General features: G+C 48.3%; 1 protein-coding gene across 16 annotated transcripts in view; it reads right to left on the minus strand.

Annotated features, from left to right (window-relative positions):
- The window catches only part of MSI2 (musashi RNA binding protein 2), a 223,313-nt gene that overhangs the window by 30,579 nt on the left and 173,184 nt on the right, over positions 1-19,550 (minus strand). For 15 of the 16 annotated variants that reach the window (XR_003530396.1, XR_003530399.1, XR_003530398.1 and 12 more), the window contains exons 9-10: positions 17,264-17,378; positions 10,933-11,007 (exon numbers count right to left, since the gene is read on the minus strand). Coding sequence is in view for 11 of the 16 variants with exons in the window: in XM_027660117.1 (XP_027515918.1) it covers positions 10,933-11,007; positions 17,264-17,378 (190 nt within the window). In the remaining 5 variants the exon portion in view is untranslated. Of the gene's footprint in view, positions 1-6,203; positions 7,679-10,932; positions 11,008-17,263; positions 17,379-19,550 lie in introns of those variants that run through there. The other variant, XM_027660127.1, reaches the window with a different exon arrangement.

Consider the following 19,550-nt stretch of genomic DNA (forward strand, 5'->3'; position numbering starts at 1 on the left):
TCCTCCAGCCTGGACGTGGCTACAAGGTAACCACGAGTGAGGGAATTTACATAAGAACCATATTCCACCCCTTCCTCCACTCTGTCAGGACCCCCTTCCTTGCAGCCCTGTCTCTAAGAGAAATCACTGACTCCTTCAGCCCTGCTCTGCTCAGACCCTGAAGACCCCAAGTATTTTGCATTCCCAAAGCACACATGACCTCGTCCTCTAAAACAATCAAACAATAGGAATCATCCCCAAAAGAAGTCACAAAGATCATGAATTTAGATCTTAAATAAAAAAATACCATGCAAAGAATCCCCTCTGCTTCTGATTTCTAAAGCACTTGGGCACCTGAGGTCGCATGTTCAGACTTCAGCAATGAGCACAGGGATTTAAAATAACAATAAAAATGGAAGCTGAGATGCTCAAATCATCACCTGACTTCAGAAAATAACCAAAATTGTGGGAATAAAATAAAAGCCACCATAAAACTACGACGAGGAAGCAACTCCCTCCCTCTGTGTTTATGAGGTGTTTGGAGTATTCACACACATGGGCAGAGGAGCTGCAGACTGCTCTGTGTGGGGCATTTTGGGGGTCCCTGTGCACGAGGGGATCGAGCTCTGAGGCTCCATCACCCCAACAGTTCACCTCTTACATTCTGGTCCCCAGAGCACTGATCCGAACACCAGCTATTCAGGAGGGTCACTTGATCTACCAGGAAAAAAGTGAGAAGGCTGGAATACGAAATCACGTGCAGGTTGAGCGGGAAGAGGAGCAGGGGAGCTGATCTCCCCTTTTCAAACAGCGTTCCCAGCAGCTTTGATCAGCCCGAAAAGCTGTGTGAGGCTCAGAGCTGTCATTTCAGATGGGTTCTCGCTCCCATTATTCTTTCCATTAGGCACTGTTATCCTCTTTGGAGGATCTTTAGGCTTCATTTCAAAAGTATCAGAGACTCAAAACCATGAAGCAGAAGAGCCTGGTAGTTTTTTTTGAAGGCAGGCAGGCGTGGGTCCAATTTACCGCACAAAAACGTCGTCTTTAATGGTGAGCATACGCAGGGGAAAGCTCCATCCCAAAACAATCCCTTTATGTTCAAAACCTTCATCTTCCAGGCTCTCTGTCTCACACTCCCCTTCCCCTTCTATAAAGAAACACAGATCAGAAAGAAAAAAACTGCTACTACTCCAAGCATTAGATGAACAACTCAATGCTTAATATTTAGAGAAGAACATACCCCCAGAGAAATCAAATATTCCCTAGAACTAATCAAAGATTGGGGTTCTACCAAATAATTCACAACTTGTTACTACGGTTTAGTAGCAATTAACTCTTTTGGATTTGATTGCAGACTCCGTGAAGCTCTTCCAAAGTCTGTAGAACGTGGAAGCAGCGACAAGCCCTGTTTGGAATGCCATGTGCTTCCCACCAGACAGGTCTGTCTTTGGAGAAGGGGGATAGCACTGTCCACACCACAGTCAATGCCAGGCACCGAGCACGGAGCAGGGCAGACTCCCAAGGAAACAGGGAAGTTCTTTCCTAAGGTTTTGATCAATTCTATCAACACTTGCAGCATCTCAAAACCCACTCCAGCTCCTCTGTTGTGACAGCCCCACTAAGTGGTTCCCCTTGTCTTTTTCCACTGTGTTACATTGAGCTGATTAAAATCTACTTCACCAGGTCAGAAAATTAGGAGACTTCAGCTAGAGCACACGATGCACCATGGAACCTCATCCTGCAGCCCCCAAGTCACCCAGGGCACAGCCACACCTGGGAGGGTCTGTCCCAGGCCCGACACCCCCCCTATGCCGTGCGCCCTATGCCTGTTATGATGGATGTTATGATGAGCAAATATTTCTGCTCTGGAATTTCAAAACAACAGTAAAACCCAAATATAGTTAATTTAAAATTTGCCACTTCCACTTTATGTACAGTAAATGACCCATTTTTCAGCTGTAGCCACTCTCAGGTCGCGGGTTTTAGGATGAGAATGGTGCACTTCTGCCCAGTAATTACTTCATGCATCAGTGAGACAAAGCCATGTTTGTCTCCAAATTATCATCCTGTGGCGTTTCAAGTGCAATAACCCTTTTGCAGTTATTCCACCATACTGAAAACTGGGAAACTTCTCAAAGGCAAATAGTTTGTTCTAAAAAAACTATTTATTCAAAAACCCACAAATCAAAAAGCAAAAGCTGGCGGCTGATTTAGGTTATTTGCTCCACTTAAAACCTATTTCTACCCTATAGCAGCTTCAAGGTTCCATTCCTCAAATATGCCCTATGGAAGTTCCCACCATCCAGCACTCAAACCCAGTATGTAACTGGGAATGTCCCTAATTAGCAACTGGTGAAACACAGAGAATCACGAGCTTCAAGTGAATAGATGACAGAGAATTTCAACCGAATCGCTTCCTAAAAGCAAGTAATTCTGTTCAATATGAAGTTGGTGGCTTCGATGAAAGCATTTAATAGAACCATGAAGTCATAGAACAGGACCTTAAAGATCATCTCGTTCCACCCCCCCATTTACCATCAATTTTTAATCAACAAGGTAAGTGTAAAGGAAATGAGCGCTGTAGAGGAGGAAATACCTGTGAGCTCACTGGCCCCAAGCTGCCTCACAGCACGGCAGCTCTGAATTCCTGCATTTCAGTCACCTGCTGCTGGATGAACAAGGGCAGGTTAGATGGAACCACATTAAGGCACCTATTTAAAGTTCAGCAACGTGGCACTGATTTGCTTCAAGCCTCATTTCAGTTGCTCTGATGGTAAGGAAAATGAGCTATTTGGTTAAGCTGCTTGCTTCAGTTTTTATGAATGACCTAAACTATCTGGGGAAGTATTATTTAAAGACAGGTCCTTGATGATGAACAAAGGCATAAAAAGAATTTGTGTCTGGAGGCTGAAGCTAGAAAAATTCAACACAAAGAGGCAACATAAAAGAGAAGGCAGTAAATCACAGGACAAGGTTACCAGAGGGTGGGAAACTCTTCCCCACCCACACACACTGAAGTGCTGAGCCCCTCTCAGAGATGCTGCAGCTCACCCAGCATGGCCATCACTGGCAGACAGGGCCCTTCCCAGTGCCCCACTAGAGGAAATGCTACTGGGCATTCCACAACCCACACTGTAAGAACAGTCAGAGGAGAGGATTAGGATGCTGAGCCCAGAAACCTTCAGGGCATTGCTGCAGTGACTACGTGTCACCGCTCCTGGGCAAGGTAGGACCTGGAAGCTCCTCAATGGTCAGCTGGAAATCCTACTACTAAATGTGAAGGAAAAACATTCACATTTGAATGTTTTTGGGCTATAAGGAGACTGATCTCTTCAGGTTCTTTGCAACCCCAGCTCCAATTTTTAACAGCTTTACAGTTAAAAACTGTTTCTACTGAGGCACAAGGCATGAAGGCAGGTGAGCCGTTGTGCTCCAGCTCGCTTGGACACAGAGAATTCCTCACAGCAGGATGGGCATTACCAGATCACATTCCTCCTTCTGTAGGGTTATCCATGTTTTCCTCCACACACGAGTGTTTGTGTTATGCCTCTTTACTCTTGTGAATAATTATTCTCATTACACCTCCCGGTCGCTGCAGCTGTGGCCTCTTCGCAGCCGAAACCACTGCTCTGGATCTGCAGCATCACCCCAAAACACAAAGCCCTCCAGACACACTGGCAGGTTTGGAGGTTTTTTTTTCCTTTTCTCGATTCTCTGTCCCTCCAGGATCACTCATTTCCAAGGCAATGACCCCGAAGTTTTAAAGCCTCCAACTCCAGGCATGGATCAGTGAGCAGCTGAGAAAAGGACAATGAGCGTTCAAGTTCAATGTTCAAGGTGTTCTTATTGCTCAGTTGTTAAAGTTATCAGTACAGAAAAACCTAACAAAGGCTCTGGGCACTTCTGGTCCTCTGCCAGACATAGTGTTTGAGGAAACCTCAAGATGAGCCTCACTCACATCGAGGAGATGGAGCAGCAAAGGGAGACAGGCACCGTTTTCACTGGCCACACTCTGCTGCCATCAGCAGTGGTGGCAAGCTGGATCACCAACTCAGATCAACAACTTTCTCTGGAAAACCTCACCTTAAATTCAGTGATCAGATTATTTTAAGGGGTAGGGAAAATAGGAGGTGTAAAAGGTATTTTACACAAATCTCTGCAACTTTAAAAGACCGCAACTCTTCTCAGAAAAACTGTGCTAAGAGGCAAAGGTGCTTCAGCTCTGCTCAGTCTCAGGGAACACCTCTAGAGACCCTTTTTTCCTGCATCAAACCACAAGCTACTGTCATCTAAGCAGAACTTGAAGGAGAACCTTCTAGCTGGAGATTTAGGGGCTCTGCTACATTAATTTCTCAGCTTGCTGCCTGCAGTTCCAGCTGCTCCTCCCTCCAGGGATGCACCTGCAATGGGAACGGTCCCTCCTCAGCAAAAGAACACCCAAAATCCTAATTTTAAACCAGGTCCAGTCTACAGTCTTTGTTTTCAGTGATGGAGGCTGAAACGGAGAGGTGGGAAGAGGTAATTCAGGTGTTTCCAGCAGATTTCAAATGCACTGTGTGAACCATTGATGCCATGCAGATGCAGTGACGTGTTCAGGTGAAAACAAGGCATGCAGTGCAGGGGTGATCAGAGCAGACTTTAAGCAGTTAAGAAAGGGTTAGACAAAGGAGTGAGAAACATCACCAGCTCTGTTCCACATCTCTTAACTAACTGAACAGATGATTTAAAACAGGTTTTACATTTCCTAGTCCTATTTTGCAGCTGCCACCAAGTTCCCCTTTCCCAAGTGTTACATTTGATCATTCCAGTATCACGACCAGACAAACTCTGCTCCCATTAGTAAATGTTATACAAGCCTTACACTTGTGTAACAGTGCTTGAAGAGTGTTTCACAGAGCTGACCCCTATTAATACTGACTCCATTGCTCCCTAGGGGTACAGAAGCCATGTGTAGGCAGCACTTTTAAAATCACTTTCCCTCACCAGAGCAGTTGGGTGTTTGAGTACAGGGGAATGTGGCTCAGGGTCAAGGAAGCACCACAACCCCCACACTGGGGGTTTTACACCACTGCACCATGGTACAGATGGAATTTTTGGGATGCTGGAGCTACACTCTCTTCCTCCTATCCCCACTGCACTCACCTTAGAGGTTATTAACCACAGGGGAAACCTGCAGCAGCAACAGAACTTGAATCTGGGTGTCCTGAACACCAGACACAGGAACCCCCTTCCCTCATTTCCCTCTCTCAGACACTATGACACAGAAGGCTTAAGCATTTAAAAATAATTGTGCCCTTGTCTGTTATAATTCCCCTTGTCTTTGGCACCAGTTCCTTTTCCTTACCACCAAAATAACTACTTTCTAGTTATTACCTACTAGGCAAGTGCCACAAATAACTTTCACACAAAATATCTCCCTATCCAGCACTGATGGGCAACAAGTGAACAGTTTGGGACTGGCATCAGGAAAGAAACAAAATTAAGCTCTACAGATTCACACAAAGTTGGTTTAAATGCTCTCATAATAACAAAGCCCACCAGTCTAGACTTTGAACCATCCCACATGGCATTTCCACTGCTCCAGGCACTGCAGGAGTGTGACCCAAGGCTGGGCTCCTGCCCTCTGCAGCACCGTGATTAATAAGCAAACGTATTTCCCTGAGCTCTGCAAAGTTCGTGAAAATATTTGTTTTTCCCACCTCTCCCCATACACAAAGGTTTTAATAAGCTTTAACAAACATACAAGCAAACAAACCCTTAATTAAAATAAATAATTTAAATTCCTGACCTGAAGGCTTCTAGAAACTTCGAGAATGCCCAAACATTCAGGTGATGATGAGAGAAAGTATAACTGGGATAAAGACAGTGCTGGAACATCCCACCACAGTGGTGGAGCATCAGTGGGGATGCTGCAATTTTAACACAGATCACTCCTCTCCCCCCAGTTACAAGTGCATTGTTGTCTTTTTTTTGGGGGTGTAATTTTTGCTGTAAACACACCTCATATGTGACTGTTCCTCTGCAGGTTCTTCAAACACCGGGTCACACACTCTGAGTGATGGTTGTTTTATTCTTTTATTCAACTGTCATTGGTACTGGTTATTTGGGGCATCCAAACCAAAATATTAAAACTGCAAGCTAAGAGAGCAGCAACACAGCAGATCCGTTGTAAACAATTTATTATTATTTTCTACCTCAGTTACTTACAGGAAAAAAAGTCATAAAAAAGAAAAAAAAAAAAAGAAAAGCACAGATGGACTATTTACAAAAAATGAGAAAATTCACAATAGCCGAAATGTTTGCAAATCATGCACACTAAGACAAGTTCACAAAAGCAAAGCAATTCATAGCAAAAAAACCCAAACAAAATAATAAGAAGCCATACAGATTAAAAAAAGCTATTGCCTGCAGAAAAGTCAAAAGAAAACTACCCAATTATTACATCAAGCATCTTTAATGAAATGAACAGCACAGCCGTGGATTGTAGAGCCTTTGACACTGACATTTTAAACAAGTGGATTAACAAACATTAAAATGCATTACAGTTCTACTGTAAGCATGCAACGTACTTCTCACAAACTTATCAAATGGGTAGAAACACTTCAAGAGAAGCAGAATTTAAATATAATGTGTGTTTTCTACCCAAAAGTCCAGAATCCAGTCTTGTTAAAGCCAATGGCAGGAGCTTTGCAGCTCTCCTGCAATTTGGGTGGAGATGAAGAGGAGCGATGCAGCTTAAGCAGGGAAAGCTTGGTCAGAATTTAGGAGATTCCCCCATGATTTGCAAGCAAAGTTTGGAAGGAGAAGCGGGTGCAGGAGTGTGCAGGAGCATCACCGGCTGCGGGGCAGGGGCGGTTGGAGCTTGGGATCACAGAATCCCAGAACAGTTTGGGTTGGAAGGGACCTTAAAGCTCATCTCGTTCCAAGGGCAGGGACACCTTCCACTAGACCAGGTTGCTCAGAGCTCCACGGGCTCTGGGAGCGGGGCAGGAATCGCTGGGGGGGCAGGAACTGCCTCAGCCCCTCTCTTGGTGGCATCTCACCGTGGCCTCTGTGTGATTGTGGCAGCTCTCCAAGAGCCATCGATCCAAAGGGAACGGAATGAGGACACGTGTGGTCCGTGAGAGCCATCGGGTCACCCAATCGGAATAATCACACCCTGGGCTGCCAATGATCCCAGGGACAGGAGACACCCTTCTTGCTCCACCCTGGATACGATTTGTGCTACTGCTGGCTGTCCCCATGTTAAAAAGCGCCAGTCGCTCTCTCTGGGGCTGTTTGTGAGACCAAATCAACCCAATCACCCTTCCTACTTCACTGATAAAACGATTTCTAAGAAGTTTGTGAGAAGTCATGCCTTCGGAACGCCCCTGACCCCATCCTTGTGAGTTACATTCCAAGTGGGCATTAAAAACTCATAACAAAGCAGAGGAAAAAAAAATAATAAAAAAATTAAAAAGCAAACTCAAAGCAGTGAGGATATGGAGCCTTTAAAAAAATAAAAATAAAATAAAAAGTCCAGTCAATCAAACCAGCCAGTAAGAGCAGCAATTTTTCAGTGGACATTGATATTAAACATGGACCACCCAGGCTTTCTCTGTCTCTCTCTCATTAGCACTGTAGTAAACCCCGATTAATTTGTTATGCATCTTTAAGAACTAGTTGATAAAAATTATGTCTTGTGAAATCGGCAAATAGTCTGCAAAGTGAAATAAGAACAGAAATTAATAGATTAAACTGAAAAGATAAGTCCCAGAAATAAAAAAAAATAAAATAAAAAAGAGACACAGAAAGGGAGTGATTGCAATTAAAATAAAAGAGGCAACGTACTGCGTGAGGAAGGGATGGAGGGAATAACGGGATGGGAGGGGACAGAGCAGTCGCCAAAGGGTTGCACGTGTCTTGTCAATGGAGTCAGGGGCTGTCCCGTGCCATAGGAAATGGGAGATGTGGGAGAGGATGTGGGACAGTCTGTGAGGGGACCCTGCCCGCAGCTCCAGCAGCGCTGTGTCCATCACGGACATGGGAAAGGGAATGCAAACAGGTGGGGTGTGGCATTTGTACCTCATTTCACTTGGACAACAGTAAATACCATCAGGACAATTCAACCAGGTGGGAATTCCCTGTTTTGGTTTTCATTTATGGAAATAGTAGCCAGGCAGTGTAACCTGTGCCGGGACAGACCAACAGCCCAGTGGGACAGTGCCTGTGCCCAGCACACAGGGACGGGCACGTGCAGGAGAACACAACTGTACTGTGTGACACACACTGCCAGGCCTCCTCCCAGAGGAACCCCAGGAGTGTGACTGTACATTTACTGCACATTTACATTGACCACCACCAAGTTTGGGTGTCGTGGAGCCGGGAGGCAGAGGAAGCTCTCAGACCAACAGCCCAGGATGCTCCTGCAGAAACAGCTGAGAATTTCTCTCTCCAAATCACAGCACTGAGATTTTGGACCTGACAACTTACAAAAAAAGCAGATTTCGGATTCCCCTCCATCGTTTTGCACATGCCTGTCCCACACTCCAAGTCACAGCCCTACCACCATCCCCACAGGCACTTCCGCAAGTGCCAAAACACGTGAAGGGAAGGGTCAGCACCTCAACTCTTGCCCTGCTCCCAAATGGTTCCCTGGCCCTGGCACTGGGTTCTCTGTCCCCAAACACTTGCTCCAGCAAGGGAGACAGCCCATCCTGCTGCCTGGCCCCTGACCCCTCATGTTGCACCTCTGGCCAGGAGGTTCCCATGCCCTGCGCCGCTCTGATGGGTCATGTTCTTGGAGACTGGAGCCCCAAATCATCTGAGAACCCCCCAACAACTCTGATAAGGTTCTGATTGCTGCTAAGGAAGAATGGTCTGAGTGGGAGTGGAGCAGGGGCAGAGCTTTGGGACAGGGAAACCCAACAAGGTGAGACAGGACCCTGAGCATCTCCCAGTGCTGCCCGGCTCTCCCGCAGGCTCACCATGGCCCACAGCTGGGGCAGCTTTTTAGTGCTGACAACTCACTTGGATCTTTTTCTCCATATTCCATCTCTGCAGGAGACTGAAAATAACCAGGCAGTAACGAGAAGGCCTGCTTTGGAAAAACAAGGCCCTTAACAAAAATATATCTAAGGAGGGCTCAAGTTGAAGGGTGCCTTTACTGCCAGGCAGTAGACACGTTCGTTTTAGACATGTTTATAATTAAACTCATCTAAGCTCTGCTGATTTCCATCATTAAACCTATCAAAGGAGTCTCTCATTCAGTGCCTTCATATGTATCAGTTGCCACACGGAATCGTGAGGGCCGGGAGGAGAGTGTGAGACAACAACACCAGCGCCTGCTGAGGCCTCCTCCTCACATCCAACTCCTGGCTGCAATCCTGCAGGACTGGACTCTCCCACTGGCTCCAGTGGAGCAGTGGTGGGGTCTCCAGGGGGTCACCTGCCTTGTCCCCACCAGCACTGTGTCACTCACTGCTGCTGGCCCTCCCTGCCCGGCACGACACCCCAGCAGCTCCACTGACACCCTGCTTGTTTCGGGCCTGGCCCAGGAGGGTGTAGCACAGGTGGGAAGAAACAGCTGAGCTTTTGGTAGAATTCAAAAAAATAAACCCTCACAGTGTTGCTACCCTCGGTGTTATCAGTCCTGCAAAAACCAGCTGCACAAAAGCCCCATCCCAAGGACACTGTTCATCCTACAGATGATGACAATCCGTATTCTCCCAAAGCAGGGTCTCATCCTAATGACCTAGGGCCAGACACAAGGCTCTGTGTCTGCCCCAGCCTCCATGTCCAGCCACAGGCAGAGCCAAGCATCCATCCACATCCTCACCCATCCTAGAGGACCTTCCCATGAGCATGCTGGTTTTCCTCCTGCCCTGCTGTTGCTCACTACAGGGGGTTCATTTGGTTTCCCCATTATCCCAAGCTCCCAACCCTGTTGTTCCGAGCCCCAAGGAGCATGGCAGGAGGTGGTGGGGCTGCAGCATGTGAGTCCCTGTGATGAGGGTGCTCAGGAATTTAAGGCAAGGCCTGCTGGGGTCTCATGGTGGCCAGATGGGGCTTCAGCCACAAACACAGCAGTGCTGCTGGGCTTGTTTGAGCTGCTGGGAAAACCCCAGCGTGAAAGGAAAGGGAACTCCCTGTCCTGTGTGGTGTCAGTCCCACTGTGGATGTGCTGGAATGGACAAAGGGTTTTGGATGGGCTTTGCTGGATGCCCCATCCCTGGAAGTGTTCAAGGTCAGACTGGACACAACTCTGTGTAACCTGATCTAGTGAAGATGTCCCTGCTCATTGCAAGGGGGTTGGACTAGATGGCCTTTGAAGGTCCCTTCCAATCCAAACCACTCTATTCTGTGATTCTCTGATTTATTTTCTCCTGACCCCAGCCAGCCCAGCCCTGGCCCACCACGGCGGCAGCTACGCCAAGGAAAGGGGGAACCAACCAACGCCAAACTCCACCATCAACACACCAAAACTACTCCTGTGAAAGACCCCCGAGACCCCAACACAGAACACAGGAAGGTTGGACTTTTCACTCCAAAGCTGAATATTCACTTACCACAGGACAGCACGGGAAGGTGTGTGCGGGTCTCTGTGTGCATGTGCGTGTCTGTGTGTAGCTCTATAATATATATGAAAGGAAAAACCCATCAAAGGGAGGGTAACAGCTCTTCAATGATCTCTCTTGCTTTATGTTTTAATTTAAGAAGTTTGTTTTCAAATAACCAGTACCAATTTACACGCTAGGAAAAAAATGTACTTAAAATATGTCTCTGTAAATATCTATTTTAAAATAGTACAAAAAAAAAAATTTGCTGTCGTGTGAGATGCTCCCTGCAGACTTGCCTGTCTCAGCTTGCAGCTACGGATTTAAATAAAAAGGAAAAAAAGAAAACAAACAAACAAAAAAAAAAAAAGAAGGAAAGAGGGGAAATAAAGCAAATCTGCAAATGAAATGTACATACCTGGGAACTGATAACTGTAACTTGGGGCAAATCCAGGATATCCTCGGCCATACGTTGCAACAAAATTCGGGTAACCTAGACCACAGAAATGTCAAAGAAAAGAGAAAGAGAGAGAGAGAGAGAGAGATTGAGGATTAATGAAGAGGGTTTTTTTTTTTTAAATACAATACACAATGACAGGAAGGATGGGTGAGACTTGATTTTACAGAAGGTATTAAAAAATCAGATTTATTCTGCTCATGCCAAACTGCAGAGAGGTTTCATCATTACCCTGAATAGAAACATCTAGAGCTGGCCCAGCTCCGAGCAGGAGCCCTGTCACTCCGGTAATTAACATGCACTTTGGTGTCTGGAGCCCAAGGACTGTGCATACTTGTTAGCTGGAAGAGTAAATGCCAAATGCTAAGGCTAAACACATAACACGGGTTTGCTCTGACATTTGGAGAGCTTACAATGAATGTACTTTGCTTCAGAGCTATTGACAGTTGGAGATTAAGGTAGTAGTAATTCTTTATCCCGGGAGTGTGAAGGACAACAGTTAACACATCAAAGAGTTGGAGGCAGCAGCAGAAACGAGCCAGGGAGTCAAAGAGCTTTTAATTTTTCAGGAAAGTAAAAGGAAGCTGCGGGAGGCGCTTCCAAAAGCCATTTCTGAGGTAGAGCAGCAACACAGCCGACCCCTGGCAGCTCTGGGAGGGTTATCAGGAGAAAAAGCCACCTGGGATCATTCTGTTCATAAAGACGCCTCAGTAAAGGCATGAAGTGGTAACTCTGCCCACTGGAATGAGCTGTCCTCTGTGGTCCCACTGTGGCTGTCTGCTGTGACCAGGATGGTCGATGCCCAAGGTGTCCTGTACACTCAGGAGGTTTCCTAGAATTCTAACCTCCCACTGATTCTCAACCTTTCCTTGCTCAGTTTTCTTAAAAACAGGCACTGCTCTTTACAATTCCAGTGCACTTAATGCAACATCCCTGCTGATCCTCAGCGCCAGCCCAGACCTCTCCAGATCAAGAAAAGGAAAAGTTTGCTCCCACTATTCGAAGTCAGTGGGAATCCTGGTAGCAGCTGGGCTGGAGGCTGAGAACACGTTCAGCAGGCAAATGGCTCTTCTGGGGGGCTCCTACCTCTGCTTTTATTTATCCTTTAATACTCTCATCCATCACACGACTATTTTCCTGCTGCAGCAAGTCCCTCCATTTCCGACCAGATTTATACATACATATAACGTACTATTCATCATAATCTAAAACTGGAAGATAAAAATGCTTGGATGAATTCTGATTATGGGATTAAGCAGTGCCAAGCAAAGGCAGCCTTGCGATGCCTGGACAGCACATCGCGCTCTCAGCGATATGTACACACCGCTTAGCCCTTGACTATTTATTTCACAGCTCTACAGGCTGGATTCCCTTAGAAACTAATCACCTCTGTCATTAAATCAGATCTTTCAGAGTTAAGCTTTACAAACCTTTTTTCCTTTCTGGTTTTTTTTTTAAACAACCCTATTGATAAATGGATTGTTTGCTGAGTAAGTAGCGCCATTAACACCACTGCTGAAAAATCGCCCCGCGGCGTCCGAGCACAGCCCCTCTCCTTGCCAAGGGAAAAAATCAGGTTTTATTTTGATTCAGACAGTACTGAAGCAGATCTGTCAGCTCGTGACTGTCGGGGTGCAGGGGACTGATGTGCTGGGCAGCACCTGAGGTCTGCAGGTTGGTGCCTGTGGCTCTGGCTGGATTGGCATGGTGGTAGATGGCAACTGCCCATAGTGGTTTTGGATGCCACCTCTTCACCTGCCTGCCCTGGGATGGTCCTGCCTCCACCCCGGGGCAGTCCCGCTGCAGCCCCACTCTCCCTGGCCACACATGGCCGTGCCCGATGGCTGCGACACCAGCCGAGCTGCCCGGGGGCTCTGCCGGCACCACCAGAGCTCAACGGTCCCTAAGTCAGGCAGATGAAATCATAAATTTGTAATACAGCATTACTTCAATTTTCCTCTTCATTTACTGCTGCAGTGCCCGGCTCTGCTCTAACGACTCGAAGCCTGATCCACACGGAGAAATTGCCTGGCTGAATATCAATAGCGCGTTAACGCCACGCCCACGTGGATCCTTCATCGAGCCAAATCATGGCCATGCTGACCTACCCAACATTCCCATTAGGTGCCATCCTCATCCTGCACTGGACACCGAGCAGTTGATTTGCTTTGGTAGTCCTGAGGAATGACCAATCCCTCTAACTATCCCTTGCCGGTAAATCAAAATTCCAAGTTTTGCCAGGATCACCTCCTCTGAAGCAAGACCCTCCTGGCTTGTGGGAGCAGAACTCAAACCAGCAACCAAACCACCTTCACACCACCACTTCCACTGGGCTCCTGCCCAGGCCATGGAAATGTCTTTTCATTTTAAAATTTGGTGATCCGAGATGTACAAAGCTCATGCTCAATATGTGGAAACACTGAGCACATCAGGGACCTCTGAAAAATTAAGTCAAATGCTCTAGTAAATGCAAGAAAATTACTGTCTCCAAACGCTGCTCTGAGGAACCACAGGTTGTTTGCAAAGGAAGGCAGGGTCTTCCCACCAAAGCATAGTTCCACGCTGCAACAAAAATCCTGAGGGTCTTTCCCAAAAGAAACGTGTTGTGACCTTGATATAAGCACCTGTAGCATGAAGGAATGAAAGCCAAAAATAATCCCCTATAGACACACAGGTGGTCACATCCTGGGGAGCAGCTACAGAGAGGAAACACATCTGCTGGAGAAGCTTCTCCCTTGGCCCTGGGCTGACCTGTCTCCTACTCCACAGGACTAAGGAGTGACATGACACTCATGGCAGCTGTGCCCATGGGCAGCGGGTGCTGGAGCACCGTGCCAGCCTCCAGGGCAGCCTGTGCTAACCAAGGGCTCCCCGTCGGAATCCTGCCTCACAGGCAGCTGCTACTGCACTCAACAGTGTCTGATGGAAAAAGGAATGACTTTCTTTGAAGGGCACAAGCTTCTTTTATGCATGAGCTCAGCCTACCTAGACTGAGCGTGTGCAGGAACACACAGCCCTGCCAGAGACCTTCCGAAACCCCGTGATCCTACCCTACCATTGCGCTGGCACTCCAGGGGTGTAAGCTTTGGGGGACGACTGCTCCTGTCTCTGGAGGGATTTGCAAGTTAAAGGAGCCCAATTTTAACATTAAACACCAGAAAGATGCCCACTGCCAGGAGAAATGAGTGCTGTGGGGTGCCAGCTCAGTCACACCCAGATCTGGGTGTCACCACCGGGACCACTGCCATGGTGGCTGCACTGTCCCAGAGAGCAGCTTCAGATGGGAGGACAGACAAAGATCACCCCCTCTTAATGTTGCTTTCTTCTTTTCTCTCTTCTTTTCAAGTTTGCAGGCACAGACCTGAACAGAGGGAAAAAAGCTGTGGGGCATCATGTGACACCATCATGTCCTTGGGTGATAGGGCTCCTGGTCTGCACACCAGGACCAGGTGACAGCAGTGAGGCTCCAGGCACAGGGTGAACTTCCTGGTCACCAAACTGCTCCCACTGAGCCACAGATATGTGCAGGGAGGGACAGGGGACCTGTTCACGAGCATCCCTAGGGCTGGGGAGCAGCTCCTCCTGACAGGGAAGATGGGCTGACAGAGACAGGGAGATTGGTGGAATCAAAAGTGTCCCGACCACTCTTCATGCAGAGAGGCTCATTAATGCCCCTGCTCTCCCCAAGATCGTGTGTGTCCAACGAGCAGCCCGAGCCCCAGACAGCCCAGAAGCATTCCTGGCAGAAGGCTCAGCCTGCCCGCGCTCTCCAAGTCAAAAAATCCTTTCAGAAGAACACTTTAATTTTGCTCCAATCAACCAAATCATCACAGAAGCGGCTGCCTGTGCACCTTTAGACCCCGGCTGCTGTAGGCTCCTTGGGGAGGCTGTGATTAATGAAAAAGACCAACTTCCTTAATAGCTTTGGAGGGAGTTGCTCCCTGCTCCTTCCTTTGGGTTGTCTCATGCGTTTGTTCCTCTGATTCCTCCTCTGCCCGTGAACAGCAGCTGCAGAAGGTGACCTTGAACAAAGGCTTCTGGAAACAGGTATAAAAATCCTTCCAGAGCAGCCCCACTTGCTCTGGTTCAGGCCAGTTGGGCACGGAACAGGAGGAACGGGATAGGGCTGACCCGGCCTCCTGAGGCCCCGCAGAACACTCGGCTGTGGCAGACGTTGCCTCCGGCATAATGGGAATTCTGTGCCTTGTCGTTTGATGGGTTAATTACAGCCCTCTTCCCACAGGGATGGGCCCTGCAGCCTTTGAAATGGGGGGTTCTGATGGCCATCCAGGCAGCTCTGCTCTCCTGCACTGCAATCTCCTTGTTTAGCACTTAATTATTTAACACAGTGCCACTGTAGCAAGCAGGAACTGGGAAGATGAAACACCATCTAGAGTGGATAATGAAGCATCTGGCTTTCACCATGGATCAATCACTAGTGCTGAGCAAGTCACCCCAATTTCAAATGTAGGGTGGGTGCAGTGTGAGACCCGCCAGAGCAGCGCTGGTTGGGTTGGTCCAGACCCACCTCTGCAGCAGGACAGGGTCCACCAACAGGTGCCCCATCTCTTCCTCTGTGCAGGTCCACTTGCTGAGGGCTTCTTCCCTTACTTCCCACAGCTTGAAACAATCACTTCCCAGAGAAGCAGCTTCGGTGGGAACGATCCCCACTACACCTGAGGGCTCAATTTATCCCTTCAGGACACTGAGGTGAACACGGCTCCACTCATTCCCTGCCCAGCTGCAAGGAGGAGGGCTGAGGCGAAGCGGTGGGCACAAGAGGGATGATGACACTGTGGATCTTCTTGGCTTCCCAGGGTGGCGTGGCCTCTCTCCTCCTGCAGCCAGGGGGACTGGCCAGCATGGTGGCACCCACCACCTCCACCCCCCCAACCCACAGGGGCACCACAGGTGGAAAAGGAAGAGGAACAGCAGAAATTGAGTACATTTGCTCGAGCACACTGCGAACACACAGGTAACGAAATCATGGACTGACTAGAGCAAGATAAATATTTTAAGCAGAAAATGTAATTTCCCAACACTGTGGGGCAGGGTGGCGGTGGAGCGTGGGGACAGCAAAACAGATGATCAGCTGAAATAACCCAATTACACGTCCCAGAAATGGATCGCTCCAGCCACACAAACAGAAGTACTATTAATTCAGAGATAAAGCAAACATGGCAGGGAGTTTTTCCTATCAAATCAAGCGGTGCCTGGAGTCAGACACCTCAGCACAACAGCCTGATCCTCACAGGAACCAAGTCCTCTGACCTGATGTCCACCTCAGGAGCTTTGGGGTCCTCCAGCATCTCAGGTAGCCCCCAGACCTGCCTGGCAAGGCTCAGGGCAACCCAGCTTCCAAGGCTGGGTTTTGTGCTCAGTTTGTGGGATCATCTAAACACAGGATAGAAAATTCAAAGCATTCCAGAGAGCCTACACATCAGGGACATGAGCCTGGGAGAGGCTCTCTGCCCCCAGATGCCCCCTTATTCCCACAGGTTTTATGGACACGGCACGTGACAACTGAGGGGAAGTCCAGGGACACAAAGCAGAAAGTTGAAAATATATGGGGTTTTACAAAAGAACATCAGCAATGGATTAGCAGTATTTTGGCTGAGGAGAGAGTATCCAGAAGTTGTCACATTATATAGAAAGAACAACTATCTAGGCAGAAACAAATGAGAACCAATTATAACTAAATAGACCTTGCACACAAATAGAATTTTGCCATTAAATATCATTTATCCCATTTAATTAGTATTTTCTGGACACAATACTCAGGACTAAAATACCATTCCATCTCCTTGAAACTTGTAATTATTGTTGTGACCTGTCCTGTTACACATCTCCCTGCTTCCTCCATCCATGTCATTTAAGAACCAGCAAGATTTTCAATTATCTATGCTGAACTGTCAAAGCTACCTTTAAAAGAAGGGGAATAATGTGTGACTCAATTCCTCTAAAAAAGGGGAGAGATCATTTTTAGTCAGGATGAACACACTGCATCTTTCATCATTCTATTTTTTGCGAGTAAGAGTAAAACAGGCTATTTAAAACATCCATTTAAATGCAAATTTTTTATATTCCAGGCGGGGGGGGGGTGGGGGGGAGTTAATCATTTACCACAGACAGGATTATTTTCTCCACTCCACCCCTGCTAAAAGTTTCAGCCTTGCACCCACGCAGGTGCAGGGGTTGGCTCACCCCTATGGTTTTTTAAGGGTTTGGGAATCAGGGAAGACAACACGGGAGCCGCTGGCCCCGGGAGCTGCGCGGTGGCTCCGGCACTTACCCAACATTCCCATCCCCAGCATAAAAGCGTCCATGGTGTACGGCAATCCACGTGCCCTTCCTCTCGTCCCTGGTGGAAACATCACTTCTTTAGGTTGTGCTTTCTTACATTCTACCTATTGAGCAGAAACATGTACAAATGAGATGCAAATGAATTCCATGTAAATGTCAAACGCAGAACTGATCTACTTAAGGGGGGGAGGTTTATTTTTAGCGTTTGCCTTCCCCACACCTCCTCCCCCTCAAAGGTGAACTTTCAGAACGGTGTAACCAGATTTAAAAGAGCAAACGTGCATGTCTCTTTAACCACCAAGTGCAACCCCCCCAAAGACGACAGAAATGCTGAGTTAAGAAGTTCCACGTTCCTGAAAGGAAAACCGGCACTCGCGGGACGGGATGAATGGAGGGAGGGCTCCGGCACGGCTCCGCTGCAATCGATAATGGAAAACGACTCCCAGTGATCATTACAAAAAGCTCCCTTTAAAATAGGAATAAAGAATCAATATTTCCGCCCAGCAGAAAATGTCTGTAACCCCTATTAATAAAGGATCTGCATTCTTCCAGCTACTCCCACTGCCTTCGGAAGTTGCTTCGCGCCACTAGAACCGCACAGCGATCCCTGCGTGAGATGCTGATCCAGCTCTGCAGGCAGCGGGACATGCAGGCCATCCAGCACCCTCAGCCACCCTCTTTCTGGCCAGGAAAAGGGAGAAATAAAGCAATTTCCCACAGTTTCTAGCAGTGCCAACTCACCCCTCCAGCTGACTGCCCCTGTGGTCCCCTTAGCACCGGTGCTACAGTTGCACCAGTCAGCTGGTTTGGAGCTAACTGGAGCTGGCTGAACCCATTCCTATGGCTTTACACCTCAGTCCACGCTCTGAGCAACAGGATGATGTGCAGTCACACAGCCCAGAGCTGCCTGGGGTGTGGGGATGCCCCACCTGCACAGTTTGCAGGATGAGCATCACTTGTCTGAGGGCTGAATCCACAGGTTTGAGCTTTGTGCCTCTAACTTTGTTTTTCAACCAGTTTTCCTTGATCTTCTTTGCATGTTTCACTCCCTCCAGCCCTTGCCTGGCCATTCCAGAGTGGGAGCAGGGCTGCTACAATCCAGGACCTCACTCCCAGGAGACATGGTGGCACAGCCACGTGCAGGGGCTTGGGAAGGGGCTATTTGTTGTGGAGGGCTGGTTCCAGGTCTCCCAATCCCTCCACCTCTGGCACAAGGTGTCCCATGTGAGCAGGCAGCTGCTCCAGGCAAACCCAGGATGTGGGATAACATGGCTCACCATCCTGGTGCCCAACAGCCTGAGCAGGGACTGTGTGTCCATCGTCTTAGAAAAACTGCCCGCCTGTTCCTAGGCAACCCCATCAGAGACAATTCCAGGTTTATGCAATTTTCAGAAAGGTTACCTGGCTGGAACAGGAGGATTTTAAACAAACCCACCTACTCCTCTCCCCTTCCTGCTGCCAACCTCCACAGACCCCATTTGCTTTGCTTCCTTGCGACACTTCCCAAAGCTACAATGCTCACACACTCTGCCTGTGCTGTCAGAACACATGCCAGGCTGCCCCAACTCAGGGACTTGTGGAGCAAAATTCTCCTGGAGCTTCTCTTTGCTGCTTTTCTGCCAAGTGTTTGGGCCCTGGCAGGAGGCAGCAGGAAAAGGGCAGAGAGGGATGAGGATGCTGGAGCAGAGGTGGGTGGGCACAGCCTGAACACTGCTGCACAAAGGAAACAGCCCTAATTGGGCTGCACCCCTCCCAAAACCTCAGTGCCCTCAGAAAGCCCCCCAGACAAAAGCCTGCCCTGCCTCTCCTCCCCATCCAGTGTGAGGCCCTGGCACAGGTTGCCCAGAGAAGCTGTGGCTGCCCCATTGCTGGAAGTGTTCAAGGCCAAGTTGGACAGGGCTTGGAGCAACTTGGGACAGTGGAAGGTGTCCCTACCCATGGCAGGAGGCTGGAACAAGATAAACTTTAAGGTCCTTTCTGACTCAAACCATTCTGCGATTCTGTGAATCACTCCCAGAACCTCATGGATACGGCGAGCTCAGAACCCTGAGCACCGGCCCCAATCTCCCACCGCCCCCACCGCAGCACTGCAACATCCTCCCAAACTCTCCCTTGCTGATTTTTAAACAGGGGATCATTACACAGGAGTCTGCCAATCTGACTCCTCCACTCAGATGATGGGGGGAGCACCAGAAGTGCCACTACATTTCACAGCCACATCTTTTGGGATGGCCACAGCTCCCACCGTCACGGCAGCATTGGTTACAGCTCCCAGC

The sequence above is a fragment of the Corapipo altera genome, unplaced genomic scaffold, assembly GCF_003945725.1.
Source record: "Corapipo altera isolate COAL_440 unplaced genomic scaffold, ASM394572v1 271, whole genome shotgun sequence".
NCBI classification, from domain to species: domain Eukaryota; kingdom Metazoa; phylum Chordata; class Aves; order Passeriformes; family Pipridae; genus Corapipo; species Corapipo altera.